We start from the raw sequence: 23,813 nt of genomic DNA, 5'->3' as shown, positions 1-23,813 counted from the left end.
GGGGAGGAGCTGCCCAAAAGGTGCCAAGGGTGGAGATGAGCAAATGGGGAAAAAAGGCACTTGATAATCCTGCTTTTTAATATATTTTAATTTTATTTTTAATGGAAAATACCTTCTTCCTGCCTGCACAGGGCAGTGGCAACTGCCAGCAGCTCCAGTCCAAGTGCCACTGCCAGGGAGGGCTGGGCACCTGGACAGGGTAGGAAATGACATGGCTTGGGGAACAGAGCCTACTCAAGCCCTCCTGCCCTGGCAGGAGCATCTGTTTGCAACAAAGGAGCAAAAGTGCATGCCTGTGATGTAAGTTATTTTAGAAGAGATGCTTATTCAAAGTAAAATTGCAATATTTTCACTAAAATGTACCTACCACTGGTGTTGAGTCACTTAATTTGCATGATTTCTACCTGGTCCTGTGTTCCAAGGATGTTGGTATTTTAAGAACATACATTTCTCATGTGTTTCAGCTTCTGCAGGTGAAGGTTAAATGATGAATGAGATCTAAGTGTACTCAACAGCTTTTTCTTTTCCCCCACCAAGTAAAGAGGAAGAAATCTGAAAACAGCTTTTTATTTCACCCATGCTTTGAGAATCAGCCCAGCCTTTCCCAGGAGCTCTGGGCAGCTCCATGTGGTGAATATGTGGCATTTTTCCATTCTGATAGTCTTCTCTTATTTGTTGATGAGTGTAGGAAGTAGATTTGAATTTACACATCTCCATGGGCTCACACTCATATCTAACCTGAGAGGATTTTGACTGTAAACCTGTCCTAAGGTTTGCTCAGCAACTTAGGTAAAATCAATCCACACTAAATTCATACTAGAGACCAAGCACAGCTTTGCTCTTAGGAACAAAATACATTGCAAAGTTAACCAGTTTTTTCTGTATTTATCATTTGGTTAAGTGGCTGTGCATTTAAGGATACAGATTTAGTGCTCCCTTTCAAAGAATTTAACTACACAGAAAACAAGTAATACAAAGTAAAATATTTTTTTCTGTTCAGTTAAACACCAGCTAAGTCATAAGAGATATGTCACATAATGACAATAATTTTCCATTTTATTTGCACATCTTCTGCTTGCACTGACCAGATATGGAACTGCATTAAAAACTCCTAGAATAACTCATCCAAAAAAAAGAGAAAAACTCACCCTAGGAAAAAGTTTCAAACAGCAGAAAACCAAGACTATTCTTAACTTAATAGGACAAGAAAAAAAAAATAGGGATTTATTCTATTTTTGAACTAGTAAACATAACTGTAAGAACAAAACAGTAATTAAATGTACAAAACACATTGAATGCAGTGGAACAGGCTCTTGGCTGGTGTGTGCTGCCACTATTGTATTCTAAATTAATTAGTCAATACACATTCATTCTCATGCTGGTTTATGTTTAAATGCACTATTTGGGGAATTATAAAAATAGAATTTGAGGCTTCACAAAACTGCTGTTCTTCCTGGATTCTTAAGGCCCACACACTTGCATGTTATGATTTATAACTTAATTACAGGATTTTATCTTCACTGCCAACAGATGAAATATTAACAATTCCTACCTAATTACTCCTTTGATGGTGCTAATTTTACTGTAATGCTTAGCAATGCTAAGTTTATTTATCTTAATGCCTTTTCTCTCCAGAGCACAAAACTATTTCCCAAAGTGTTGAGGCTCTGTTGCTGGAACCCATGTAATTATTTTGCCATTAGATTGACTCCAGTGAAATTCAGATTACACTCAATAATGGGTGTGTGACAACAAATTGCTCCAGTTGCATAATGGCCACGTGGCTGCTATTTATACTGAGCTCCTTCCCAGGGGCACTTTGCTCCTGACGTGGCCTCTCCAGTGCCTTCCCAGCAGAACTTCCAACGTTCATCCCAGTGATATCACAGCTACTGCCTGACCTGGCACCTTCATTTTAGGCAAAAGAAACATTAGCATTTAGAATTTTGGTCAGATTTCATTTGGCTTGGCTTGTCTGACCAGCAAGCATCCAGTTCTCTAGCAATCCAGACTTATTAAAATTCAATGGTGCTGTTCTGCATCAAGACATTCCCTGGGAAAAGTGGATTGAAATCTCTTCTCTCAGAATACTATTAAGGAATAAGGCTACAGAAATACAGAGCATTCATCTTAGTCCAAGGGGGAAAAACTCAAATTAAGCCCTTTCTTAAATGACCTTAATCTCTAGGGAAGGGAGTGTCAGCAGGGATGGATTGCAGCCTCCCTTTTCTCCTTGAATCATCTTTCTTCTCTCCTCTTTAGGGGTCAAAAGGGTTTTACTTCTTAACTAATAATTTATTTTTTGATAAAGATTCATAGGTTGCCTCTTAGGGCCATGGAGAAGGAGTCTCGGACCTGACACATCCAAATAAAATCAACCTTTGCAACCCTCTCCCATCAGCAGCAGTGCAAAGCAGGGGAAGGTCATGGCAATGGCCACGACACCAAAGGTTGCCCTCAAGACAGAAAAGCATTTAGAAGTGAGGGTATTCTTGATTTCCCTGAGTTTGCAGGGACACTGCAAAACCCAGTAAATTAACGTTCAGGTGCACTTATCAAGAGCTGGATTATGGAAAGACAAAAACTAAACCAGCAGCAATTACACCCTGAAGGGATGGTGTGGCTGGACAGTGCACAGGCAGAAAGGGACCTGGGGGCATTGGTCAGCAGCTGGCTGAAAACGAGCCAGCAGTGTGCCCTGGTGGCCAAGACGGCCAATGGCTCCTGGCCTGTGTCAGGAAAGGTGTGGCCAGCAGGAGCAGGGAGGTCATTCTCCCCCTGCACTCAGCAGTGGTGAGGCCACACCTCGTGTGCTGTGTCCAGTTCTGGGCCCTCCGTTTGGGAAGGATGTTGAGATGCTCGAGCACATCCAGAGGAGGCAACGAGGCTGGAGAGGGGCTGGGAACACAAACTCTGTGAGGAACGACTGAGGGACCTGGGGGTGTTTAGCCTGGAGAAAAGGAGACTCAGGGGTGAGCTTATCACTCTACAACTTCCTGAAAGGTGGCTGTGGTCAGGTGGGGTTGGTCTCTTTCTCCAGGCAGCACTGACAGAACCAGAGGACAGAGACTCAAGCAGCACCAAGGGAAATATTGGTTGGATATTAGGAAAAGGTTTTGCACAGAAAGAGTGATAATGTACTGGCATGGCCTGCCCAGGGAAGTGGTGGACTCAATGTGTTTAAAAAAAGACTGGATGTGGCACTCAGTGACATCTTTTAGTTCAGGTATTGGGACATGGGTTGGACTCAATGATCTTGAAAGTCTCATCCAACCGGTCATTCTGTGAATTCTGTGAAAGGGGCAATGAAAGGACACAAACTGTGGACAGTAAAAAGTCAGAGCTCCCGAAGGGATTCCTTTGCCTCCCATCACTTTATCCGACCGCTCTGAAACTGGACCAACATTGGCACCTAGTGGCTGCTGAATTCGACAGGGACAGAAGTTCCCTGAAATTTGTCACCCTTTCCAAGTGATGGGCTGAGATTTTCCAAACAAGCTGCTAATTGCTGCCAGCTCTTCCCAGAGTTTCCATACAAGTTTTCTGTCCTGAAGTGTCAGAAGGTGCAAGAAATTGTTTTCAATTGGCAGAAACCTGGAGTTATTATAATTCTGGACACTGGGCAATACAATCTCCGTTTGTTTTCTTCACTGCGATTAATCACTTTTAGGCATGCCTGGAATTTTCTGCTACTACAACTCCCAAAGTCATAGCTCAATATTTATATTGAAACTTGACTGAGGTTTTATTCCTTCTGTTCTCCAAAAGTGATGATGACTTTAATGTAAATTCAAATTCTACTAACAACTTTGTACTATGACTTCATCCTATCAAAGTATGATAAAACAAAAAAGGAAAGAAGTATATTAGGTAAAACAAAATAATGAAATCAGATATCTTTGTGGGTCTTTTTCACTACTATTCCCCTACCTAACTGATGTGCAGCCTCTTAAAGGCCCAAATATTTTTTTATCAAGTTTTAAAACAACTTGAGCTCCCTCAGTAATCTGTATCAGGGAAAATTACCATCAAAAAAATCCAACTATTGTGACAGCATTGGGGAACCCGAACAGACACAAGGAGAATGAAAGCCCAGATTTTTGGATGTCTGATAAAAAGAACAAAGAGCCAGCAGATGCTGCAGATATCCAGGTGTTTCTTTACTGAGTCTTTAGCACTTTGTGTGGGACTCAGATTCAGTCAAAGAAAGAAACTGAGTTTCTAGCCAGGCAAAAAGCCTGGGAAAGAGCTGGAGAAGAATGTAAATAATTCTTTATCTCTCTTGTTTTTCACATTGTTTATAGTTAAGTTCTATCACTGTGTGTCAAGCACTCTGCACCAATGGTGGTGGGTTGTTTTCACTTCAGAACCAATGGATCTGGTCCTCACGAAGCTCTGTATAAAAGAGCAGTGTATTTTGAATAAACTGGAGTCTTACTCTCACAGCCTTCTGAGTCAAGTCTATTCATTCCCGTGCTGCCTCGACAGTGACACTTTGTGCAGTATTATACAGACATGCAGCCTTAAGCCAGCTGGTAAATCCCAGTTCATGTGCACCCTTCTGCTCTGTGGGACTGGCTGCACTGGAAATGCCAGTCAGGAATCCTGGGGGGTGCAAATGCTGCTAAAGGTACCCAAAAACTCCCTGACCCTTAACTTCTGAAGGTGCAGCTCCAACAAGGTGATGCAGGTCCCCAAGGAGTCAGGGATACACAGGTACCCAAAGCAAGGGGACTGGCTGTGAGGACTGGCCAAGTAAACCGAGGGGTTTGGTTTCATCAGCCAGTCTTTAGTGTCTGAGACTGATTTCCAGCTGGGTTTAAGGAATCAGTTCTGTAATTGGCATGGCTTTGGAGTGGTGTGTGTCCTCACGCCCAGGGAGATAAAACCCCTGCAATGACTGCCTTTCATCCTCTACAGAGCACAGACAAGGAGAAAAGGCTGGGTGACTAAGATTGATAAAAGCCTGCAGAAGCCAAGCAGAGGAGGATTTGCACTTCATTCATTCAGAAGATGATTAAGCTGTGTATGTGAATATAGCATTTCAAACAACAAAGAGGCCAGTCTCCACAACTGAGTCATCTGAAAGGAACTGGAAATAGCTGATGGTTTCTAACATTCAAAATGCTTAACTTGGAAAACTTATGAATACAATTATAATTTTTTTGTTCTTCCCGGATTGTTCTGGAACTTGGCTGATAACAAAGGTGACACCCGCGCAGGGCGAGGACGCGCCACACGTGACAAAGTCACACACTTTGCTGAGCAGCTGCAGAACAGAAACTATTTCACTGCTAGGAGTCACCATGAGGGAGACATTTTCTATTTTTCTCATAGCACGGGTAGGCTCTGCAGGCTTAGAAGGAGTACTCAGTACAAATCCTGGAGAAGTTTCGGAGACTGAATTCATCCCTGTTTATTTGTCAGTAATTTCCTTATTACTCAGCAGTTCTGGTGCCACCTGCGCTACTACAGAAAAAGGACACCAGGCAGAGGGAAAATTTCTGCTAGATTAGGGCTAAGTGACATCACTTTCTGAGATTCCAGGAGTCCTCCAAGCACTGGGACCACTGCTGCTCGGGAGGACAAAGGGTTGAGGATGGAGGAGAGCACAGAAGGAAAACCCCACTGTAACAACATGGGACTTCCCAATTAAACCCAATTCTTACCATCACCCTAAAGAGCATCTCTGTCCATGAGCTGCTTCCCAATTCCTGCTCACACACAGCACAAATATGGCAAAGAGAGGCTGCCAGCAGGAATTCCTGTACAGCAGGAGTATCTGTTCACTGATGATGGGCTTCAAAACACCCATCCATTTGTGTCAGCCCTTTGTGGGTTAAAAGCTCCACACCTCATCCACAGAGAGGACAACATTCTGTCTCTCCTGTAAACATAAATATTCAGGTACTCTCCTCAAGAAGGAAAGCTCTAAATATTAAAAATATTATAGACTGGTACAAGAGCGGTTTGCTTCAGAAACTCAAGAGTCACAGAGTACACATGATTTAATGTGCATGAGTAAAAATTTATGCATCAGACCAATGGGGCTATGTCAGGCAATGCAGAGTGTGGGAACATGATTTTATTACTTTTTAAAAAACACAACCAAAAAAACCCAAATAAGTAGTTTTTTGCATATATTATATATAATATATATTATATATATTGTATATATGCATATATTATATGTTTATTATAAAAGGTGATCTTTAAATATTTAACAAATAGTTCTCTTTAAAAAGAAATTACAGTGTATCAGTACTTTTGTTGTCTGAAAGAACTTGGTCTATTCCATCTGACTCAGCTGTAAAATCAGCAGGCCATAAAATTATATCAAGAACTACAGATGCTTGAACATTCTCTCAACCAAAACCTAACCAAGGAAAGGCTGTACCACAAAAGGAGCATTACCACATCAAACTACATGGCTGCATTGTAAATACAAAATGTTGAAATTTGCTGGAAATTTCTCTTGGAACACAGTATAAACAATGTGCCCACCAAGCCATAACTCAAGTCATCTTGGTTTTCATGAACAATTTTGGTGATTGTTCCACATCCCCAGTGGGAATTGAATGCTTGCTACTGCAGAGAATTCAGTAAATTCACTGTGTCCTCACAGAGTTTCTAAACTTTCTTGGAACCCCTGCCCTTGGCTCCGTCTCCAGCGCTGCAGGAGAGTGGGGAACAGATCTTAGGATCTCCCTTGTGTTTTCTCTGTTTCATCTGAGATCACCATAGATGATTATTTACAAGGTCAGAACTTAATTACTTTCCTTATTCACTTCAAGTCTCCAGCAGCTGCTTTGAACCATAACCCAGCCCTACCCCCAAATCCAATGTGGAAATTGCCAACAACCTTCCACCTGCACCCAGGGCTCTGCAGCTCAGCTTGGTGAAGGTAAAATTTCACTTCCCCTGTGCAACAGAGAGAACAGGAAACTGTGACCAAGGCCAGTTTAGGGGGTTTTCTCACAGCTTTTAGAACTGTTTTCTAAGTATTGCTACAGTAGTACTAAGTAAGAGACTACTCCAGCATGTTTCTAGCACTCTCTACTCTTCTCTGATGAACGACTCTCAAATACAGCCAGATACAAATTGGAATTGACTCAAACCCTTTTTGTTTTTCCTGTTTTACCTTTGCATGAAAGAGGTGTTGACCCCAATGGTGTCTGGGGATTAATCAAAGAAAACCAAATATTTTAACACTCAAACCACAACTCAGAGCTTTCACAATGCGAGACAGCTCATCACAGATCCCTCACATAAGCCTAACAATATAATTTGACAATTTGTGGGTTTTGTTTGAGGAGTTATTTATTTTAAAAGCAGTTAAAGGCTCGTGATGACAAGCAGCAACAATAATAGCTAATAAAAAAATGTTTGCAATGATCTCTAGCAAAGATATTGGAATAGCTGATTTTAAATTATCTTCACAGAACAAGCACCATTAGTTTTCCATTAAAATGATGGGTTACAATGATTTATAAATATTAAAGACTGACATCTCTAGCAATTGTTCTTCCTAACTAATCTAAGTGTTTTTCTCAGCTCTGAAAATATAATTAGCATGAAAGCATATACACAGTGATGTCTTATTATCTCTTTAACACCTTTTCTGTCCTGACTGATCAATATCCAAGGATGCAGTGTCCTGTTTAATTCAGGGCTGAAGGAACAGAAAGCCTTTGGTCCAGCCTGACTGAGTACTCAAACCTCTGCTCTTGGCTGGAAGGCAACCATGGATCACAAAAAAAAATATATCCAGACCTGAAAAGAAATAATCATGAAGCCACCCAAAAATAGACTGAGTTCAGGGGCAACTGAAGCCAAGCTGGCCTGGTTGGCTATGCTGGCTAAGAGGGATAATCAGATTGCCCTCCTCCTGCACAGTACCTACAGGACAATTTAACTCTCATTCTTTGCCATAAAACAGTTTAATTTCACAGTTTCATAACCTGAAACAATGAGGATGGAATTTAGCTGATCTTTGGTAAAAAACAGACTGACAAAATCTGCTGTGTCAATTTATTTAATTAGTCATCTTATTTTTCTAAGCATCTTGATTTTCCACATAGCCAAAAGGAGAGTACCTGTAAGGAGCACATTGCTCTGCAGGTAACCCAGATAGCAGTTAAAACAAGTAATTCCAGACTCTTGGGATATATTTACCTTAATACACAGCAGCAGTGTGTGATATGCTAGTCACACACACCCATGTCAGACATGTAGCTGGATGTTAACAGCTCCAAAGCCGTCTCTCAGCAGCACGGCACCTCGCAGGGCTGCAGAACCATAGCCCTGTGCCTATGGAAACAAACCGCACGCCGCTCCGACCTGAAAGCGAAAAGCCAGCGAGGCAAGCCAGCCGCGCTTCCTGGCAGGCTGAGCGGCAACAGCACCTGTTTGTTTCTGTAAAAGGAACGCTCAAAGCCAGCAGAACACAACACAAAAGTCTGTCACTGCGGCGAGGACGCCGACCAACATCGGCATGCGCGGATCCTCCGCCCAGGCACCCATTCATGCCTCGTCAGGAACCCTCCCGCGTGTCGGCTCACACACGATGGCTCAGGGTGGTGGCACCGCCACACACGGACCTGCGGCCGAAACCGCTCCCGGGGCAGCGACCCGGGCAGCGACCGACCCCGGGCAGCGACCGACCCCGGGCACCGACCGACCCCGGGCAGCGACCGACCCGGCCCGAAGCCCTCACAGCCCGGCCGGGCAGGGCCGGGCAGGGCGGTCCCGGGGCCGGGCAGGGCCGGGCAGGGCGGTCCCCGGGCCGGGCAGGGCGGTCCCGGGGCCGGGCAGGGCCGGGCAGGGCGGTCCCCGGGCCGGGCAGGGCGGTCCCGGGGCCGGGCAGGGCCGGGCAGGGCGGTCCCCGGGCCGGGCAGGGCGGTCCCGGGGCCGGGCAGGGCCGGGCAGGGCGGTCCCCGGGCCGGGCAGGGCGGTCCCGGGGCCGGGCAGGGCCGGGCAGGGGCGGTCCCGGGGCCGGGCAGGGCGGTCCCGGGGCCGGGCAGGGCCGGGCAGGGGCGGTCCCGGGGCCGGGCAGGGGCGGTCCCCGGGCCGGGCAGGGGCGGTCCCCGGGCCGGGCAGGGCGGTCCCGGGGCCGGGCAGGGCGGTCCCGGGGCCGGGCAGGGGCGGTCCCCGGGCCGGGCAGGGGCGGTCCCCGGGCCGGGCAGGGCCGGGCAGGGGCGGTCCCGGGGCCGGGCAGGGCCGGGCAGGGGCGGTCCCGGGGCCGGGCAGGGGCGGTCCCGGGGCCGGGCAGGGGCGGTCCCGGGGCCGGGCAGGGCCGGGCAGGGGCGGTCCCGGGGCCGGGCAGGGCGGTCCCGGGGCCGGGCAGGGGCGGTCCCCGGGCCGGGCAGGGGCGGTCCCGGGGCCGGGCAGGGCCGGGCAGGGCGGTCCCGGGGCCGGGCAGGCCGGGCGGAGCGTGGCCGGGCAGGGCGGTCCCGGGGCCGGGCAGGCCGGGCGGAGCGTGGCCGGGCAGGCCGGGCGGAGCGGGGCCGGCGGGCGCTGCGCAGAGCCGCGCAGAGCCGGCTGCCCTCGGCCGCAGCGCCCCGCCATGCCCGGAGCGGCCGCGCTGGGCGCCGGCCCCGACCCCGAGGAGAGCTACGACTTCCTCTTCAAGCTGGTGCTGATCGGCGACGCCAGCGTGGGCAAGACCTGCCTGGTGCAGCGCTTCAAGACCGGGGCCTTCTCCGAGCGGCAGGGCAGCACCATCGGCGTGGACTTCACCATGAAGAGCCTGGAGATCCAGGGCAAGCGGGTGAAGGTGAGCGGCGCTGGGCCCGCCGTGCCCGCGGGCCGGGCCCGGGCGGGATTCCGGCGGCCCGGAGCCGCTGCCGGACGGGCCGGGCGGCGCCGAGCGCGTCCGGGCCGGTTCCGCCGAGCCCGGGCCCGGCCCGCGCCCCCGCGCTCCGGCCGCGCTGCAGCGGCCGCGCCGCCGCTCCTTGCTCGGGCTGCGGTCTGGCCGCCGCTTGTTTACCAGCCAGAGGAAAGCTCAGCTCAGCTGGATTGCCGGCTTTCCAGAAAGGGATGTGGAGCTGGCAGACCGAGACATGGTTCTTAAATTAGGCATGCTGTTATCTTAAGACACTGGTTACAGGGTGTCACAGGAAGTGCCGTTTTTACGGCTCTTCTTTATAGACTCAATAAACTCTAAATTTGACATCTGCTTTTTTTTTTTTTTTTTTTTTTTTTTTTTTTTTGGCTATGCTGGAGGAAATCAGCTGGTTGCTTGAAGAGCCTAGTACATGTACCCCGTGGATCTATTCTCAGTAGCACAGATTCCCTGCAACTGTTCTCACCCTCTGAGCACAGGAGTGCAAGTGAACAGCTGGGAGAAAATGTTTAAAGAATCTACGGTTTATAGTAGATGCTTTAAACTGGGATCAATCCCTTCACCAGCCCCTCCAGAATGGGGTCCTGCAGCTATCCTTACCCCCAGTTAGACTAAAAAGCATTTAATTCAGTCACTGCCTGGAGGAAGATGATGGAATTGTAAAGCTTGTGACAGACAGATATAGTGATGTGGTTAGTTTTGGCCTGTGCTTACCAAAGTAGGTGTCAAAGTTCTCTGTTGTTTTTTTCTTGTAAATTAACTTTGGTGAGAATTAAGGTGAGAAAGCTGCAGAAAACAGAAATGAAGGCTGGCATTTTTTAGGGAAAGACAGGGATTAGCACTTTCACAGCCATACCCTGCAGCAGTGTTTATTTCCTTGTTAGTGTCACACCTTTCCCTGTCACATCTGTCTGGGGCTGAGGGGCTGAAGTGCAAACTCAGGTTTTCTGTTTGTGCTGTCAGTGCCTCTTCCTCACTTTCTGGCAAATGAGGAGTGGGGTTTCTCCTTTAAGGTAGAAACCTGCCTCTGTTAAATGCTGGGCACATAGAAAGTGACAAATGTGTCTGTTCCTGGTGCCAGGGACTTCAGGAGTACCCCAGGAAATCAGCCAAACCTCCCAGGTGTGCTTCTTCATATTGTCACTGCTTACACCTGGATATTCCAGGATTAGTAACCTGGCTGTAACAAAACCTGTGTGTTATTTCTAAGTGTTTTACCAAAAACAAGGCAGAAAGTGCAAGGTCTTGAAGCTTTCTTTTTCTTCAGCCTGTTCTGTACTTCCACTTAGGAAAGAAAAGAGGGATGCAAATACTGAAGAAGAGTATTTTAAGTATTACTTTAGGGAAATTAATCCAACACTTGCTGGTTGACCTTACAAATGCTTTTGTCAGCTGCTGGGTCAGGGGCACAGCCTGAATGTGACAGTATTTGCTTGGAGGGTTTTTTTGTTTGGTCAGTTAAGGTGTGTGAAGTTTATATCAGACTTTTCCAGTTGAGATTTCAGAGCAGCCCATCTAACCTGGGTTAGGTTTGCTCAGCATGCTTTTGGAAACAGGAAATAAGGAAGTATTTTCTTTTTGAGCTCCCTTAGACACTCTGCTTGCACTTCTTGCCTCACAAAACCAGGCCAGGTATTTGTCTGCTGCTTTGATTCTGGTAGGGGTTTATGCTCCTCAGGACAGTATTGTTTTCTATTTAGCAAACAGTGGTGCAGGAATGAGAAAATTCTTCTTGTTGTAATGTTTTGGAGGCTCATCTTTAGAAATTCCTTCAGAACAAAGTGTCTACAAAAACTTGTTCCACCTCCCCAGTGGCCTCAACTTCATTTTCAGTCTGGCTAAGGGTAGTACTGGAACCCAGCAACACTTGAGATTGAAACAATTTAAGGTTAAATATGCCCCTTTCTGTTTCAAACTTCAGATGTTCCTGTCACAGTTACATAATGTTTCTGAAACATTTGGAACCCAAGGATTTTAGGTCTCTCTTTTGATGTAGTTTTTTTTTTTTTTAATACTGAAGGTTAAGGTGCTGCAAATAACTTTTTAAAAATTATTTATGAGACTTGAGGCTTTCCTTGCACCTTGCAGCTGTTTCTTTCAAGTGTCTCACGTGTTCCATACACTTCTGCTTTTGACTAAATTTCATATAGAAAGAGATCAGCTTTGTGAAATGTCTGCAGGCTGTCTTCATTAAAAGAAATGTTCTAGTACATGCTGTTTGAAATTGTGGCATACTGCTTTCTCTAAAAGCCATCCTTCCTAGCTGGCTAAATCCTGGAGTGGAGTGCCTAAAAGTTGGTCTTGTTAATCACTCAAAAGTGGTGTTAATCACTTAATGCATAGTGATTAAAGTCCTATTGATAAAATTGTTCTTTGGGTGATAGAAAAAAATCTGGCAAACAGAACAAAAACATTTTATAACTGTTATGTCACTGTAAGAAAAGATATTTATAAAATGCTGGAACCAAGATTTTACATAATGATAGGTAAGGACATTCCTAAGTCCAAGTCCATAAATCATGGTTAGTAATAACAAAAGTCTTTTTCTTTTGATGAATTACTTCCTGTGAGCTGATTAATTGTCTTTAATGCCTACTTTATGCTGTCATTTCATAGTGTTTTGCATAAAGTGTTTTTTCCTCTATGCCATAGTTTTTCTCCCTCAGTATAACTTTCAGAAAGTAGCAGAAGACCAGTTGAAAACACATTCCTTTTACAACAAATACTTCTTTATGTACCATTGCACTTCTTCATTTACAAGCTTTTGCAGCCCATATGTTATCAAGATTATTGGCTTTGATTCAGGCCTCATGGCTGTAAACTGCATTCCTTTCAGAATGGCCCAAAATGTATTTTGTGCCATGATCTGGCCAAATTGCCATTCATACAAAGTTGTGACTTGTTAACTATCCTGTCTCCTGACTGGGGATTTAATAACTTTGCTACACAGATAAAAGCAGAGCTATTGGAAGCAATATTCTTTGATATCCAGAGGAAAATGTAGCTCTCTGTCAACTCTTTTGACACTCATAACCTGCAGCAAATGGGAATACTTCATTCCTGAAAAAGAGGGAGTCCTCATTCTCTGAAAATTGTGTAGAGAAACATTTGAATGGAACAGTTTATCCTGCCTGCTCTGTCTATGAATATCACTTTAAATTGAAATACACTGCTACAGAGACGTTGCTTTTGGCAAAAACTGCGTGGATTAAGTTGCAAGGCTGTTTCAATAAATGTTTTTAGGAGCAAGTGTTGTGATTTGCCAGCCTACAGGAATGTATGTTATTGTTTGCCATTTGAGATGACAGCATTCAGACACGGTTGGTCAAGATTCATTTAGCACAGTGTTTAGGTCCAGTTTCACTGCTGGGAAATTTTATGGAATTGTGCTGCAAAAGTGACATTTCTATTTTTGTAAAGGAAGGTATCAGCTGGAGGATGCACCTACTCCTGATTTTTGCTGCTCCACAAGCAAAAGCACAGCTGAACTCTTGTGATACTTTAGAAGAATCAGGAAAGTACTTAATAAATTATGTAGGTAGTAAGGGAAGGAGAAATGATTTACTGTGTCTTGGGGCCATCTGTTAAGCATTAACCTTTGATAAATAATATGTTTATCAATGCAAGAAGCAGCCACGTTGACCTGTTTGATAATGATAATTTACTGTGCTCTTTGGCCAACCTGTCACTCACTATCTTCAACATTTTGTCTGTTCCTGTAGCTCAAAATCTGCTTTCTGTTAGCCTGAGCAGACATCCCAGAATGATCTTCCAGAGAACCTCCTTGAATTTTACCACCTTTTGTTTTCCTCCTTCCATCCAATTGAAACACTCCTTGTTCCAGGTTTTTCTGGTGTCTCTCACTGTCTTTATGTGCCACCATGAGGAGTGTGGCTGTCCAAGAAGTTCAAATCTCAGAGAAGATCAAAATAACCAGCTTTTGTGAGTAAATAAATATTCAGTAGTGAAACAATTAACATTGGTGAGTAAATGAGTATTCAGCAGTGAAACAATTAGCAGGAGAAAGGTGGCTCCTTTATTCTGCCATATTCCTTCTGAACAAGGAGTCTTTACTCCCTGTTCTCCCTTGTTCCTAGCAGTGGTCCCCCTGCCACCAATCTCCGATTTCATAGGTGTTTTTAATTAGTAATTTCAAATTAATTCAGCACAATTCTCCAGCAATCCCAACTTCTCTCTGCCTTTCTTACACCAAAGGAGTTGCCGAAGTAATTACAAAATCAGGAACAGCTTTGAAAAGTTACTGAGTGACAGGTGTGGCTACCATCATGTTATTTACAAAGCTGAAGCAAATAAATAAATAAATAGTGTTAGTAATTAAGTAATTATTATTAGTAGTAGTAAGTATTATTAAAATATAATTAATTTTATAAATAATAATTAAAATTATTAATAATTATGTAATTTACAACATACATCATACAGTTGTACAATACAAAAGAATACATGAGCATATCTTTTTTAATTACCTGTGGCTACTACAGTTCTTTTGGTATTTAACTTCTAGCTTAAACTGAGGGACTTTGGAATGAGAAATACTATGACTACATTTTTTTTTTCCAAAGAGTTTTCAATTGGTTTTTTTTTCAAGAATTACATGCTTGTAAATACAGTTTAACAGAAATATTATATAAAATTTCTACTATGCAAAAGCTGGCTAAAGTTATAGTTGTGATTGGTATTTTTTTATAGTTGTCATTATTCTTTTTCAGTAGAATTCGGTGAAATTTATCTCTGTAGGCATGCTGGAGAAAATAGTGTTTACTTAGGGTCAGAACTTGTATTTTGGTAATTACTTAAATAATATTTCTAGCAGTGTATCAGGCTGATTAATGTTACATGGAAATATTTTTCTTAGAATTTTCTAAAGATGCTGTAAAGCAAGCTAGCTGTATTGTTCCTTTAGAAATACAACTTGCTTTACATTAAGTAATCTGGTTCATAATACCTCCTTGCTGTGTCTCTAGTGTGTGTTCTTAATGCTAGAAGATATTATTTAAATTACAAATTATGTGACCAGACAAGGTTTTCAAGCTTCCAAACTGGAGGGGGAGTTGTTCTCAGCTCAGTCACTCTGCACTTTTATTTACACCACACGAAAAGTGTAAGCCAAAACAATTTTATTTCTTAATTCAAGTGTTTCCAGTTTGTGTGCACAGAATCCCTCAGGCCTTTCCCAAGAGTTGGGTAATCATCATTAGCCTTTTCTAGCACTTGACCTAATCAAGTGCTGAGATTTAACAAACACAAAGGGCTGGTGGGAGACCTGAGTGCAGAGATCATCCATAAACCTGCCCCCAATTTCCTGGTCCCTGCTAATTGCTGCTGACTGCTCTGAACCATTATCTGTTTCTTTAATAATCATTGCTTTGTGGTTTTCTGAGTCCATTCCAGTCCCTTTCCCTGCTCTGAGAATACTCTTACCAGCACTGAGAAGTCCTTTTTCCTGGGATTGATTCCCTTCAGCTGTACATATATCAGCTGGGATCTGAATGCTTGCTTAGCACAGGAAATGAGATCTTATCAGCACAGCCTTTCCCAAAGGGAAATCTGCTGCTCAAAAATGCAGCAGTCAGAAGATACAAAGAAAACACTACTATGCAAAAGAAATAAAAGGAAAAATTATTCCATATTATTTAGTGTAAAATAGCACTGGCACATTGTGTTAAAGTGTTGACAGCACTTTAGAATGAGGAGGTTCAGAGAAAGGGGAAACCATAAATAAAAGGTTCACCCTATGGGAGGATTAAAAACCCCAGTAGTATTTGCTTATGTCCTCTTTCAGTGGAGATGCAAAATATAAGAAATGGCACAAAAACACAAGCAATGGTCTCCCATTTATCACTTGGGGATAGAGAAGTGAAAGTGCAACAGAACATAAATTCATAGAAGGAAGTTCTTTAATTTCACAATATATAGTGTGACAATATATTGAAGCCAAGAGCTTTGGAAAATTCAGAAAGGATTAGAGATTTATACTGAGGATAAGGACATCCACAGTTACTTTAGATTAAAAGATCCTGGAATATAAGCCATCATGTTCCAGGACATTAGACAACCTATAAAACATCAGGATTTACAAAGAAATTCCCTATGAACAGCATACTGTGTTTGTCCCCTCTGAATTATTTTGTTTCTTCCTCTGGAACATCTAATACTGAGGACTCAAACTCTGATACCAAACTCATAATTCTTATGCTGCTGGATTTAGGCAAAAGTATATAAACCAAGCAGTTCTTCCTGCTCAGTTGCAATGTGTATTTTACCACCCAGAAGAGGACAGGTGATGAGACTGACAGATCCTTCACTGACTTTATTGAGACCTAGGATTGCTGGCATTTAGTTTACACACTCTTTTGTCTATATTCTTTTAATTGTCTCATATTTCCTTCTGAAACAGCCTCAGTGCTCTCAGATTACGTGACCACATCCTGCTGCCTTTGTTCCTTCCCACTGCAGAACTGGCAGAGCCACAGATGGTGTGGTAGCCAAAACCCATCTGTAGAGGCAGTGACACACCAGGTGACCTTGGCTGCAGGCTGGCACCCTGTTCTGCTGCCAAGGGTGGCAAAGGGCTGGGGCTGGGCACACAAGAGAGTTCCAAAATCTGCCACAGAAGGAGCTTGCTGGCAGGAAACCAGGATCCCAACTGATGCAGGTATAAATTTGGAGCAGCCAAATTCTCAGATTATGTAGATATATATATGTGTGTGTATATGTATATATATATACATACTCATGTAGTTATTATATATATGTTTATATCAAGGTTCTCAAGCATATATTCTCATCCTTAGATCATGTACAAAAGGCTAGATAAACACAGGGCTAGAATGCATTGCATATACAGGAGATTTGGATCAAGGCTCTTGGATCAAGTCCTCTCATTTGGTTGAGGAGAGCAGCTGCTGTGTGTCACAGTGTGTCACTGCAGCAATATATCTGAACCACTCAGACTGCAGTGTGCACCAGCCATTCCACTTGTAAATGTTCTTATCAGAAGTTTCTCAGGGCCCTCTGAAATTCATCAATGCTACTAAGACATAAACTGTGCAAAAATAAGAAAGAAGAAGCTAAGAAACTGAATTCCAAGACCACAAGAAAGAGATAGCAGAGAGCTGTGAGCCACCTGGACTGTAACCAGTCCCATATTCTGAGAGGTGCACACGGAACACATGGACAAGACAAAGGCACCAATAAGAAATGTGTGATCAGTGTGCAGTAGAGATAGAATCTGTAAAAAAGTGCATAATGTAAACAATAAACAGCTTCTGCTTAATCATATTGGTCAGTTGTCCAGGAGTCCTGAATTCTCCACATGTCACTGTGGGTCACTGTGGGTCACTGTGGGCTGTGTCTGACCCTGCTGTGTCCCCTCAGCTGCAGATCTGGGACACGGCGGGCCAGGAGAGGTTCAGGACCATCACGCAGAGTTACTACCGCAGCGCCAACGGGGCCATCCTGGCCTACGACATCAGCAAGAGGGGCTCCTTCCTGTCCATCCCTCGCTGGATCGAGGATGTCAGGAAGTATGCTGGCTCCAACATCGTGCAGCTACTGATTGGTGAGTTGGGAGTGCCACTGCTTGTGTAACGTGGCCACAGCTTTTGGTTTTGGTTGCAGTTAAGGTGTGTGCAATAGACCCAACTGGAAGTTTTACTGAAAGAGCTGAATGTTTTGGACTCGGATGGGGCTCCTGGGGCCTGTAGAGCTGCTAATACAACAGCAGTACCATTCTGGATTTCCCTAGGAATCAGCAGACAGCTGCTGTTTTCACAGAATGGTTTTAAGTTCAATTTCTAGCCTGTTCTGTTAGGGTCTACATCCAACACTCTTCAGATACTTTTCCTGCTCTCTATGGGTAATACAGAAATATATGTTGGAAAGGGCTGGGAAGATTATCCAGTGCAAGCTCCAACTCACAGCCAGGCCAGAGTCAGGTTGGTCAGGGCCTTTTCAGTCACATTTTGAAAATCTACAGAATAGAAATTCTTCAGCTTCCTTGGGCAACCCGCGACCCTCCTGCCAAGTGCTTCCTGTGACACAAAAGCTGTTCTAAATCCCTATGTTGTTCCCTTTCCTTCCAGGAAACAAGTCTGACCTAAGTGACCTTAGAGAGGTTCAGCTGGAAGAAGCTCAGAGCCTGGCTGAACACTATGACAACATCATCTGTGCCATAGAGACCTCGGCGAAGGACTCCAGCAACGTGGAGGAGGTGTTTGTGAAGATGGCCACAGAGCTGATGATGAGGCACGGAGGGCCCATGTTCAGTGAGAAGAACACTGACAGCATCAAGCTTGACAGCAAAGACGTTGTGGAAGGCTGGGGGTGTGGTTGCTGATAAGAGCTAGCTGATATCCCTAACTTTACTGGAGTTTAGATGGTGCTTCACCCTAATGCTGAGTAGCATGGTAGCCATATTCTCCTCCTCTTCCTGTGAAACCAGCAATTTTGTAGAAGTTAGACACAATCCTGTTTGCTTTGGTGTCTTATTTTTAAAAAGGGACTTCAGAGAGGTGGTCCTAAAAGTCAAACCCTCTGAAAAAGTTACTCAACATTTGTCCCCACGGTTTTATTTTCTGTAACCTTCATACAAGTTACAAAAATGGATGGAACTACTTTGAACTTGGTATTTTGGGGTGGGAAGACATTTGGTTGAGGAAGAGACTGATGCAAACCCAAAGGTCTGAGCATTTACCATGGGACTGGTGGCAAAGGAGGTGACTTTTGGAATAGACAGTTCTGACAATATCCCTTCAAATCCTCAAAACTCCACCAGTGACCAGGAAGTGTCAGGGTCTTTGATAATGGTATTTCAAGGGCCATAATAGCCAAGATTTTGATTACAGGACCAAATAGCAGCCACCTGTCCTAGGGCATATGGATTGCTAGTTATTGTTGAAGCAGGCCCAGGTGGGGGAGCTTCTCTCAGGTTTTGTTATCATTTGAAATTAGTGTTTTAACAGAAAGCAAAACCAGCCTGAGCACTGTCACTGGACCAGGGTGGTGATTTAAAGCAGCCCTGAGGAGAGGGAAGATGCATTTCATTTGCCTGTTGTTTGCACAGTGATGGCTTCTTTTTCCAGGCGGAAGCATCACTGAGATTTTGCCCTCAGGTCTCATCACTTCATTCCACAACTCAAGACCTGCACCACTGGAAACGGGAACTGGAGAAATCTTGAACTGACTGTAGCCAAGATCTCTTGCCATGTGCCTAATGGTCAAATACAGGGTGCATTCTGGTCACACATTTCATGTTACATTACCAGAGTGCATAAGTGGATTTGATTTTTTTATTGGTTTTGTTTTTTAAACCATCTCTTTAAATACTGCATGGGCATATAATGGGAAAGAAGACCTCAGAATAGCTAAGAACTGCATGATTGTGACTTCTTGGTTGTGAGAAACCAGTGTCTTTTTGAGTGATTCTCTCCCAGCTTTGTACCCAGATGTTCCCCTCTCCCTATCACAAGTTACCAGCTGCTTTTCATTTCTTTAAAACACTCAGCAGGAAAAGTCTTATGTAGACTTTTGATCCATCATAGTGGATCAAAAGTCTACATAAAGTAAAATAGATTTCATAATGCAGTTCTTTCAGATGCAGCTCTGTACCTTGTAGATGTAGCTGAGGTTCTGATGGACTCCTCTGCAGTTACACTCTCAGGCACCTTACAAAAGTGGATTTGCAAAGAGAGCAGGAGCAGCAATATTTTAAACTCTGCAGATGAAGCAGAGGTGTTCAGGTATGACAAGCAATTTTTGCAATCCTGATAATTTGAAGGAGTCACTTTCAAGAAGCACCATTTGAAGTGAAGGTCTTGTCTCTTTGAAAAATCCAGATCAGAAAGGACTTGAATTGTTTTGCTATGGGGGCTGCACTTCATCCAAGTTCAGTCATCCAACTTATCTAGTGTCATGAAAATTAGGAAGATTTAGGAAAGGGCTAATGGATACCAGTTTTAATCCTATTCATCTTCCTGTAGCAAATATTGAACCCCTCTTTCTGGTTTTTTAAACTGTGAGGGAGATAACTGAGGAGTAATGTGTGCTTTGTAGCCTGTTTGCTTCTGTCTCAAGAGTTAGTTTTCAGATTTTATAGTTGTGAGAATGAAAAGGCCTTAAATTTTTCAACTAGTATAGTTTTCACAGTTCTGATATTTTCTACAGAAAGGCAGGCTGAGCTGCAGCACTTGGTAGTGGTTTTGGGTGGTTTTCCAGGATATTCCTACTTCCAAAGATAGTAGGCAGTAAATGCCAAGTTAGACATTTGGGAATGGGAATGAAAATGGGAATTTCCACACCCTGGAGTTGTTGGTGTATTCCCTATATTCTGCTCTCAGGAGAAACTGTGAAGACAGTCCAAGCTAAAACCAAGTGACTGCTTTTCCTGCTGGTGAGGTACAGAATATTTGCAAACATTTAACTTTCTGTCATGACCCATGACAGTTTGAATCTGTAGGTCATGGTCCTGCAGTTCTGCTTGAGCAGGGAGCCCCAGATGAGCTCAGCCCCCACCACCTGCAGCATTAGTGCCAAATTATTGAATGCTGAGAAAAACCCATATGCATTTAAGAACAGTATTGCTACTTCTCAGACTGAAATCCATAGTTTACATAGTAACTCATCTTAAAACTGGAACAAGAAGCAACATGAACATAAATCCTCCTTCCAGTGCAGCCAGTGAATGATGGTGTTTTTACAATAGATGAACTGAGGAATTACTGATCCATTTTCTTTGTTTTGAGGTTTGTTTAGTGAATAAGGAGAATTAGACCAGGCACTACACTTTTCATTACAATTTGCCTGGATTTATTTCTTAAACTAGGCTTAAAGGATGAGGCTCTGTCTGCAGGTCAGTCTGGCTCAGTCAGAAAATGTGCAGCAGCAGTGATTTGTTTGCTGTACTTTAAATGAAGGCACCAATTCCAATTTGTTTCCAGTTTCCTCCAGAAAACTAAAACCATGGTTTTAAATCAGTTTTGTGTTTTAACTCTTGGCTCTTCTGTGTTGTAACAAGTGGAGTACAAGTTTGCATGCCCTCCTAGCTGAACAAAAGAAATAGAATAAGACTTGGTTTTTTGGGCTTTTTAAATTTTTTTCAGAAGACACTTGAAGATCTGGTTTATTTCTTAGGTTAGCAGCTGGAGGTGCTTGGGCTGTCCGTAGTTAAAGTTTACTTTGATTATCAAACTCTTCCTTTGTTCACTACCCACTAGGCTGAGAGCTCCTTGACCAGAAATAAACAGTAAATGTGGAGCTTTTCACTGCCCTGCTGAAGGCTTTATCAAACCTGGGACTCACACACAGCTGTGGAATTCAGGCTTTAGAAAGATTGTTGGTTTTACTCCTTTAATTCTATGGAAACCAAAAGACTACCTGGGTGAAGAGTGAGGAGCAATAAACCTGTGATTTACAGGCAAAAACCTGAGTTTCACCTCTCAGGGTATAAATGGGCACTGATGTACATCAAGTGAATAATTCAGTAGTGCTTGTTCAGAGTTCACAGCATAAACATTTGCCAAGAAATCTGTTTACTGCCAGTTGAACATTAACAAGGCTATGGTGCAGTAATTGCTTTTTAGCAGATCCCCTTGGCTGATCATGTATTTGCACTTGTATTTATAATGTCTTTTTGGCAGTACCAGAGTGTGCAAAAATATTACAAAAGCACAGAAGGGGACATTGATTTCTGCCTTGTAGCACTTGGGAGTGGAATGCAGAAGCAGATACTGAAATGAAATCATCAGCAGAATGTGGTTCCCAGGAGCCTTTGTTACCCTTTGTATTAATTTTAAGCTAATTTTATCTCCAGTTTCTCATCCAGTCCATCATCAAGGGTGGAACTTGTACAAATATTTATAATTATGCAAATATAAAACAAAATATATAGGCCTAGAAACCTGCTAACATTTGCTTTGCAAAGCAGAATTTGAGAAAAATGAGCATACTTAAGAGAGGAGAAGTCCTGATGATTTTCTTACTGTCACTGTGCTGGCAAGCACGTTTTTTAGGGGTGAAAATCTAAATGAAGCCCAGCTAAAAGCACTAAAAGCTTTCCTATTAGCTAATACTGATAGATTTCCAGGAGCTTCACCAAAAGCGGAGCTCTTGCTCCTTTTGGGTGCCTAGACTGTCATATGTGAAAACAAGGGTTTGGAAGATTGTCCTTTGGGCATGGCATGCAAACTTGTCTTGAAAACTTGAAGACATTTTTTAAAAGTGAGCCAAGAGCTGAATTTACACAGACATGAAAGCTGCAGACAGATGCCTCCCAATGTCTTCAAAAGCATCTCAATACCATTGCAAATAAAGCACAGAACTTGTGTGGAAATGGTTTTGCACTAAAGGGAAATAATTATCAGAGAAAGAAAATCATTAATGTGAAAGACAGAGCATCTTGATTTTTCTGCGTTTTTCATGTTCATTTCGTAGTTCAATGCTGTGCGTAACTAAGATCTTTCCCTTTATAAATGATATTAAAATAGATAAAGTGTGAAAAGTAGATTGATACTTGACAAAATAAATGCTTTCTTAGGAGAGTGATAATATTGATGAGAATAATTTTGCTAATAGGGTTTGGTGGTGCAGTATCAAAGATTTCCCACAGAGTTGTGTTGGAATGATGTGAGACACAGAAACCATTCCCAAAACAGGGGAAGTCAGTGGGGAACACCAGACCCTGTCCTGCCTGCCAGACAGAAAGTAGATACAGGCTGGTACTGAGCAGAAGGTAAATTTAGTTCTTTGTAAGTGTTTTTAAAGATTTCTCTTTGAGATTTCTGATAGGCAGATGTGTTCTGTGCTGTCAGCCAGATTTTCCCTCTCCTGTGCCTCACTCGCTGAGATCTGACAGGTAAAAACCCCACAACTCCAGAGAAGGGAGCATCCCAGCCAGTCTGGCTCACACACACCTCTGGGGGGGAAGGAAAAAATCTCTAATTCATATTGAATTCATTCACTGCATTCCAAAATTATTTCAGGGGTTTGGGTGATAACAGTGTTAAAATGGTTCTGCATTTTCTAGGACAAATCTGTTGCTTTTCAAGGTTTCTTCGAGAGATGCAGGCTGTACATTTCTAATCATCAGTATCTATTTTGCTTTTAAACTTTCTTATCACAATACTGACGAAATGATTTGAATATGAGGAGACAAGGGAGCAAGCTTGCATACTACGGTAATTTTTTATACTTTACCTTCATCTATTTATGAATTTATTATGAAAAGTATTTTTAAACATGAAACCTGCTTTTGTTGTGAATTTTAGCAAAGTAGTGGATATATTGCACTGTGTATCATTAAAAAGGTTTAATTAAACATTTGGCAATTAATACCTTTTGTTGTTATTTTATACGGGTACCTTGTGGTATATGATCAGAAAAATCAATTCTAAGAAATTATATATCCTATCCTACAGTGTTGTATGGTCTACTTTTACACAAGATATGACCTCATGTACCCTTAATTAAACAAATGGTGCTGAAATAACTTCCTCTAATCCTCCCAAATCTTCATCACTTCCAGAAATGCATGTACTTTCAATTGTTCCCACTTAGCAAACTCTCCAGCAGAGCTGTCTGGAAGATGAGAAATGAAATCTGAAATTCTCAGTGTTGGAGGAGTGCACATACCTTTTTCAGTGCTTGCAATTAAGTGTGAACAATTAACAACTGTACCTCCCCTGGGGAGTGTTTAGATCCTGGATTTGGTTGAAGTGCTGTAAATTAAACAAAGCAACACCCCTTTCTTTTTGCTTGGCTCTTTAATTTGAACGTCAGCAGATGGGAGTTTGTGATCTGCAGGAGCCAAATACTGAATTTCTTGGTTTGCATTGTCTGCTGCTTCAGTAAAGCCTCAGGTGTCAAAAGAGGAGTCAGTGCAATGGCCAGGCTCTAGAGCTGGCTCCTCAGAGTGCTGGGTGCAGCTGAATTTGTCACTTTATTCTCTTTAAGG

The 23,813-nt window shown here is 43.3% G+C and overlaps 1 protein-coding gene across 1 annotated transcript; it reads left to right on the top strand.

The window, feature by feature from the left end:
- Positions 1–9,498: 9,498 nt before the first annotated feature.
- On the top strand, positions 9,499–23,179 carry RAB43 (RAB43, member RAS oncogene family). The gene is made up of 3 exons (XM_021530444.4): positions 9,499–9,775; positions 17,243–17,426; positions 17,950–23,179. The coding sequence occupies exons 1-3, from the start codon at positions 9,566–9,568 to the stop codon at positions 18,201–18,203; spliced, it is 648 nt and encodes a 215-aa protein (XP_021386119.1). The 5' UTR covers positions 9,499–9,565; the 3' UTR covers positions 18,204–23,179.
- The last annotated feature ends 634 nt before the right edge of the window (positions 23,180–23,813 follow it).

Source organism: Lonchura striata, chromosome 12 (assembly GCF_050655825.1).
Source record: "Lonchura striata isolate lonStrDom1 chromosome 12, ASM5065582v1, whole genome shotgun sequence".
In the NCBI taxonomy this organism is placed as follows: Eukaryota; Metazoa; Chordata; class Aves; order Passeriformes; family Estrildidae; genus Lonchura; species Lonchura striata.
Note: the sequence above shows the minus strand (reverse complement) of the source record. Positions and strands in the feature narration are given on the sequence as shown.